Genomic DNA, 7,500 nt, shown 5'->3' on the forward strand with positions numbered 1-7,500 from the left:
ACTGCCCAAGTTACTTTAGGGGAAACCAGGACTCAGGCTGTGGGGGATCGCTCCAGCTCCCCCAGCGCATTGGTAGGCCACCAGATTCGAAGCCTTTATAAGCATCGAAGCTAGAGGGTATTTTGCCTGAGCGCGGCAGGAGTGTGATATGCAGGAAAACCCAGGTGTGGATCTTTTCTGAAAGGCGCCCACTTCGCCTTATTTTCTCCTTTTTCGTGTTTTCTGTATTGTATGATGCATTCTCCCATTTATCCAGACACGACACAAACTCATTAGGGGGTAATGACATACTTGTCTATAACGGGAGCTGGGGTGGAATTGCCCGCGGGGGTTAAAACGCCACCTAGGAGACACGGAAGGTGGAAGACCCGCAGATTTCCTTCTCGGGAGGAAGGAAGAGACCTAGCAATCGAATGACGCCGGCTTCGCTTTGGAGGAGTTTCCGCGGAAATGTGGTTATACTGGCAGGAGATGGGGGCACTGTCTGCCCATCGATGGGGCCAATTCGCGGGCAGAGGAGCTAACTTCACCCAGGAAAGCTTAGCCCAGGATCCCTGAAAGGGAAGAAAAGACCCTGCTTCCTTTGCCTAATTCCTCCCACGCCCTCCTTGTCTTCTTCCCTGGCGCCCAAGCCCAGCGTACCTGCACTCGGGACTCGGTCAGCCCAATACGAAGTGCCAGCTCCTCCCGCATGAAGATGTCGGGGTAGTGAGTCTTGGCGAAGCTCCTCTCCAGTTCGTTGAGCTGAGCAGGGGTGAAGCGCGTCCGATGGCGCTTTTGCTTCTGTTGGCCCTGCTGCTGACCGGCTTGGCTGGGGTTCGGGCCGCCCTGGGGCCCCGGCTGCTTGTCCGGGTCCTTAGCGCTCACCGCCAGCGAGGCCGGCGTAGAGCCCACTGTGGTGATGTCCTCCCCAGGCAGCAGAGTGGCTCCCTCGACTGGGTCGGAGTTGGGCGCTAGGTCCCCCGGGTGGCCCCCGGGGTCAGAGCCCCCTACGCCCAGCCTACACTTCACCGCCTCCCGGTGGCCCAGAAGCTCGGCGGCATCTTTCATACCTGAGGAGGCAAGGGGATGGCGGTCACTACTGCTCTGGCCATTCCAGGAGGGACTGTACGCCCCGCGTGGTCCTTTTCCAGCCCCGTGCTCGGCTCCCTCTGCGCCCACGGTCGCCCTACGGAGCAATCTCCCGGGGTGCTCAGCCTGGGGCCCCAGGATCTGGACTGCCAGGTTGCAAGACCGTCTCCCGGCCTTTTCCCTTCTCTCCGCAGCGGGGTCCCTTAGTAAACAACACATGCTTTCGTCTCTCCCACAATGAAACATTCCTAGTCCCGGCAATGAAACATGCCTTGCAGACCCTTTCATGAACCGTACCCCCACGGCGTTCTAGGAACTCCAGAGCTTATCCTAGAACCGAGCGGGGGGTGGGGGGAGGGGGGAAGAAAAGAAAGAAAATTAAACAATTTTCTCCGTTGCTGCCCCACCTGCGCTTAGGCAGCCTGAGAAACTCTACCTCTGACCCTGAGCCGATTCCCTCTCACTTTCGGAAAATGAATAAGTTTCCAAGCTTTCCACCCCCTGAAATCAACCCAAATCAGCTCCGCCTCCCCCTCAAATCAGAGAAAGTGTTTGGAAAATGGAGTCACATCCATCACCAAAGATTCCCAAACCGGAAACCCAGAGCCCAGTAACCCAGACATCTTTAAGAAAACTCAAGTAAAGTCTCTAGACATAACAGTGAATCAAACTTTAGAGAATTCAACTTTTCTTTCCGGAGATATAAAAGGTACGTTCCTCTCAGCCATTGATTGGCAATGCCGACTCCCTTTGCAGGCCGGATGCCTGCGAGGATGAATCTGGCTTTTCTCCTTTCTCAGTGAGTACACTTAGTAAATTGCTTCTATTGCAGTGGCTTCTCCTTTAAGACTGAGTTTTACAAATTCAACCATAGTTAAACGAGGAGCAGAAAGAGGTATGGGGAGAGAGAAAGAGAGGGAAAAAGATAAGAAAGAAATCTGAAATTAAGGTAAACAGGAGGGGAAAAGAGAGAGAGAAAAAAAAAAAAAAAAAAACGCCTCCAAACAAATTATCACGGGGTAGATCGCCCCTTCAAAAAAATAAAAACAATAATAAGGGGGAGGGAGGAAGTGAAAAAATAAGAAAAACAAAAAGTAACATCACCCAATTCCTTTGAATCTACATATTCCATAGATTTTTTTTTTAAGACGATGTTAAATTAAATTAAACTTTAATGCAGCACAATTACTTTTAAAGAAATTAGTCCATTTAGGGCACATTAAGGTAAAATAAGGAACAAATTGACAATTTCCTGCCCGGGCTTCTCCTGGCTGCCCGGGCGAGAGGCGCGCACTCACCTAGCCTGGCGTCCAGGAGGTCGGCGTGAGACAGCATCGCGCACCGCTCCAGGGCGAAAGCTGTTCCCCCCCAAATTTTAGCGGCTTTAAGTTATTTAAAATAGATATAAGCTATAAGCTATACGATATAGATATATATAGATCACCTAAATGAAAGAAAATTCGGTTTGTGGTTAAAAAGGGGGCTTCTTGCATTATAATGTCCTTTAGAGAGACGGGGAGGTGCTTAACAGTTGAATGAACCCGTGAGCAGCTCGGCGAGGGGACCAATCAGGAGGGCAGCCTGCAAATGTCAGCGCCCGGAGAGTCCCCCACTCCGCCCGCCCGCCCGCGCCCGCCCGAGGAGGCGGCGGCCGCAGCCCGGGCTGCTCCAGCCCCGAGCAGCTGCTAAAGCAGCGGCGGCCGCCTCGGCCTCGCTTCTGGGCCCGACCTACGGTAGTTTTTCCCTGAGATTTTTCTCCAGGCACACCTTTCCTTCTGGTCCCGCCCAGGTCGCTCCAAAGGCGCAGCTCTGTGCCTCTGAGCTAGGATCTTCCCGGGGGCAGAGGTAGGGCAGGGGACAGAGCAGGGCATAACCCCTTGGTGACCCGGGAGTAGCCCTGGCCTGCGCGCTGGGCAACAGTGGCCTGCTGCTGGCGCAGGCCTGACAATCCGAGCACAACAAGGCACGGCGCCCTCCAGACCGCGCCTATACTTCGCTGCCGCCCAGCAGGCCTGCACCTACTGTCCAGACGCCCTGGCTGGGACCCCGGGCCTACAGAATCCCATTTTCGGGTCATGGCTTGAGCGCACAACAGTACCCGACTTCCTCCTCCGCCCCTCTCCCCCACCCCCCGCCCCGCGCCCGCCCGCCCTCCGCTCTTCCAGGCCCCGAGGTCTACTTCGTGGACCCGAGCGTGGTGTCTTTTTTGCACTTTGCACCTCCTACGCCCGGATCCAGCTTCTCAGCCAGCCTACGCTGGCATCCTGGCCCACAACCTGCTCCTTTGGTCAAAGTTTCTAAGTTCAGTACGTCTCCCAACTCCACTTTAGGCTGTAAATAAAATTAAATGCTCTTTATTTTCCTCTCGAATGTGTTAAACTCCTTGAACAATTTAAAGTGCTTTGCACAAGTGAAGCGAACCATTTCTAATGTTCTGATTTTTCAGAGCCAGCCAACAACAAAGTTTAGATTAGTAATATATTTCTAACCAGAGTAATTTTCAAGATCATTAGGCATTTATGTAATTAGTGCCAAATCTATAAGCTTTTATTACTATTATTAGAGTAAAATCAGTATAAATTTGTACTAATTTACTACTGTTTAGACTTGGCTGTCAAGACCAGAGGTTCTTATTGTAAATGATAACTGAGGAAATTAAGTGCAAAATTCTGTACCGTTTCTGATCTGCTCCTAAACAATCCGTTTCAATTGTATTTGTAGCAGAACATAATGCCCTTTTAAAGTTATTTGACTTGTATTTTTATTTGCAACACAAGAAAAATGCCCTCTTCCCAGGCACAATGAAAACTGATATTTACTACTCTCAACTTGATTAACATTGATTTTTAATTCGAGAGTGATGCAATTAAGATTATTCATTTAGTGCAAATAAAGCTTCCACAAAAGGGTGGCCCTATGAAGTCTGTTTTAAATAATACCAAGCAAATGGCTTTTTTTGTTCGCCGTCCAATTGACTTACACAAAACATTGGAAATGCTGCCTGAGAGCAGATGCGAGAGGAATTGTGTGTGTGCGCGCGCGCGTGTGTGTGTGTGTGTGCGCGCGCGCTTGCGGTTGCGCGCGCTTGTGTCCTTAGCTATGTGTATGACAGGGACCGAGCAAGTAGACAAAGGAGGCTGCAAGGCGAACTCTGGGGCAGTTTTGCTTTCTCTTCTCTCCTGCAGCCCATTCCACTCCTCCCATGCACACACACACGTGCGCGCGCGCGCACATCCACACACAAGTGTGAGTGTCGGGCATCAGCCACATCGGTTCCTTCCGAGCAGCGGAGATCGCTTCTCCGGAAGCTCGGGGCCGGGCCGAGCTTCCGCGATCGTCGCGGAAGCTGCTGCCAAAGCGGCCTAAACGGGACTGGGGCGCCGGGACCGCGGGCTGCGGCTTGGCGGAGCCCGAGCTGCGGCGGCGCGATTAGGGGCCGCGAGGGTGTTCGCCTTTTGCCTAAAGTCCTTTCTAGAAAAGCTTTGTTTGAGAGGCGAATACCTAGACCTAAAGCAGAGTCCTTTCTATAAAAGCTTCCCCTTCCCCAACGAAACGCCAAATTTAGAAGCTACAGAGCCTGGCGCGCGCTCTAAGAGGGAGGCTAGCGGCCCGGAACCCGGCGACTAGCTCCCTGGACCCGGCTCCCGAATGCGCACCTGGCAGCACGTCCCCGGGGACTGGGAGGGGGTTTGTGCCCACCTGGGTGGGGCTCGGGGGTGGCCGAGGACGCGGGGGCAGAGGTGGGCAGAAGTGTCAGGGTTAGGGACGAGGCCTGGCGGAGGCACCCCGCTCCTTCACACCGGCGGGTCCTCGGAAGCCGGCACCCCGCGGCTCCGCACCCTGCCTGGGGGCGGGAGGAGAAGCTGCCACCTGGGGAGGCAGGAGAGGGCGCGGGCCCTACACAGGTGTGCACAGCGGCGCTCGGGGCCTCGTCCCACAGCCGCCCAGAACAGCCGCGGGTCGTGCAGCTTTCTCCCACATGCACACGCTCGTATATTCTGTTTTGTTGCATCTTTCAGGTCGATAAATAAATGTGTAACAGTTAATGTGAAGACACATCAGAGTAATAACAATGGGACGAAATCAAAGGATTATCCATCTCTGTTAGTAACCGCTGAATAACAATGTTGCGGCGTGATTGATAGCCCGCTTCATTTTATGACTTTTCTATTGGTCTTGATTTTTATAGCAGTATAAACAAACTAAATCATTTCTTCCAAGACTTCAGAGCATAAGCATCTGATGGTGGGGGTTGGGGGGAGAGGGAAAAAGGAAAGGCGAAAAAAAAAAAAAGAAAGGGAAATCTGAGAGTGGGAGGGGGTGACTGGATGGTGTGGGGGCGTCGAGGTGGGGAGGGAACAAGCTGGGGCTGGCCGGCGAGTCAGCAGTCGGCTGCCAGCAGGCGTGGCGAGGAAAATGACAATAGTCTGGACGTAAAATGCTCGCCCCCGCTCTCGGTTCCCTCTCTGCAGCTCGTTTCGTTTGGCCAATGTCTGAATCCACCTGGGCAGCTCCTGAGATGTATTTACCAGAGTTTTATTCTCCGTCATCTTCCCACGTTCCTCGGGCAGCCGGGAAAGTGCCGGTCAGGCCCATTGCTATTGATAATTTAAGGCATTTCCCACATGATCATGGGAACTGAAGTCCCTAACAAGGCGAGGCTTTAGCCCAATGGCCCCCAAATCTTCGGAATGACAAGAATGTCTTCAGAAATCACTTCAAAGCAAAGTAAAAGGATTTTCTATGACGGATCCAGTGATTTTTCCTCAATAAATAGGTTTTAGATTGTTACACACACGTAGAAGTGGAACAAAGGGAACTACCAGAAAATATATTGGTTGCCCCTAATAAAATTTATTTAGACAGTTTACTTCTCATAAAAAATAGAGATTGAATTTTGTACAAGAGCATGCCAAGGGGCGATGCACAGGGAAATCATTTTTTTCTTTCTTTTTTTTCCCCCGCTTCTTCTTTTTAACGAAGCACAAAGAGCATTTAAAGGCCAGGGAATCCAATCCAGCTCTCGCTGGGCCACGCGCTGGGACACAACCAGAGAACTTTGTAGTTTTGAAAGAAGGTGGTTTTCAGGGATATGTGTGTGTGTATATATTTAAGAAAACAAAACCTCAAAGGTTGATTATGTAAACTACCAATACAGCAACTACAAAATTGGTGCCTTTCCTTCTACTTTCCCATCCTGGTCCAGAGCAAGATTTAGGAATAGAGTGACTGGATAGAGGGGTGGGATGGTATGGGAGATCCAGGCAGCTAGTGCTTTAATGATGGATTTATGCTGATTAGGTTTGTAATTCTGATTTTCTCTCTAATTATATTTCCGCGTTCATTGCGAATCCTTTGTAGAGACCTAGAGAGAGAGAATAAAAATATATACCAGATGCTCCTGAAGAAATGGGTAGTGTGCCCAGAGCCCTAATTGCTTTTTCCACTTACAGAAGCCTTGGGTGTTTATTAAATGTAACTTTCGGTTGCTTGGGCTGTTTGTAAACTACTCTCTCTTTTTTTTGCAGACAGTGGGCTGAAATACGGCGCGTTATTATTCACATTCCTGCTATTAAATGCTGAATTGTAACATTGTTCCCTTTAATGAGGAGCGCCTCCCTCAATAATTAACGATCTCACATTTTCCTATTTTCTTGCCTGATGAAAAGAATCAATTTTAATTCGTGGTAAATTACAGCCATGCTTTTGGGTATTATTTGCTTACAGAAAACAAATCAAGTGACTTGAACACTCCTGTTTACTTTTCCAGATATGCAATAACCCAAGCGCGATGGCGAGTCAGATGGCGTTCTACCTTAAAACTTCAAACAGAATAAAGAGTGGGGGGCAAATACCCGAGGAAAAAAACAGAAAGGTCTCAAGTCCACTGCGCTGGAAAGAAGGGTAACCACTTTCTCCCACAACTTTCAAATTCCCCAGGACTCACCCTTACCACCCCACCCCGTCCCAGAAAGGGGTCAGTGGCGCACACTACGGTTTAGGAGGGCTGGATGTATGTCTCATCTGGGGGCAGTCGATGGGAGGATGGGGTGAGTGGAAGGAAAAGGACCTGGGAGGGCCGCCAAGTGTCTGGGAAGGGGTGACAGGTGCTTCCACACTTCTCTGCATAAAAGAACACTATCGAGGTCCCCAGCAAAAGAGGCCATAGCCAAAGAGGCTTTCAGCACTCCTGTCCGGCCGCTGGGAAAGGGCCCTCGGTTTGTCCTCGGTTCTTTCTCCAGGGGCTAAATGCGCGCCTTCAACCCCTAGCCGAACAGGTCTGGGCCCGGCCCCCAAGTGCATCCTCCAGTCCTTTCTGCTTTGGGAGAGCAGGGACTCCCGGCCTCTCTCAGCCAGGGTTTTTTCCCACTGATGTCGCCGCGGAGCTCGTGGCCAAAAAAAATCCTTGCTCCAGCTCAGAAGCTAGAA

General features: G+C 51.0%; 1 protein-coding gene across 1 annotated transcript; it reads right to left on the reverse strand.

Annotated features, from left to right (window-relative positions):
• Positions 1-272: 272 nt before the first annotated feature.
• OTP (orthopedia homeobox) lies at positions 273-2,574 on the reverse strand. Its single transcript, XM_010847639.1, has 3 exons — positions 2,370-2,574; positions 643-1,052; positions 273-554 (listed from the first exon to the last, which is right to left on the reverse strand). The coding sequence occupies exons 1-3, from the start codon at positions 2,404-2,406 to the stop codon at positions 273-275; spliced, it is 729 nt and encodes a 242-aa protein (XP_010845941.1). The 5' UTR covers positions 2,407-2,574.
• Positions 2,575-7,500: the final 4,926 nt, after the last annotated feature.

This window comes from Bison bison, unplaced genomic scaffold, assembly GCF_000754665.1.
Source record: "Bison bison bison isolate TAMUID 2011002044 unplaced genomic scaffold, Bison_UMD1.0 scf7180017864252, whole genome shotgun sequence".
Taxonomy (NCBI): domain Eukaryota; kingdom Metazoa; phylum Chordata; class Mammalia; order Artiodactyla; family Bovidae; genus Bison; species Bison bison.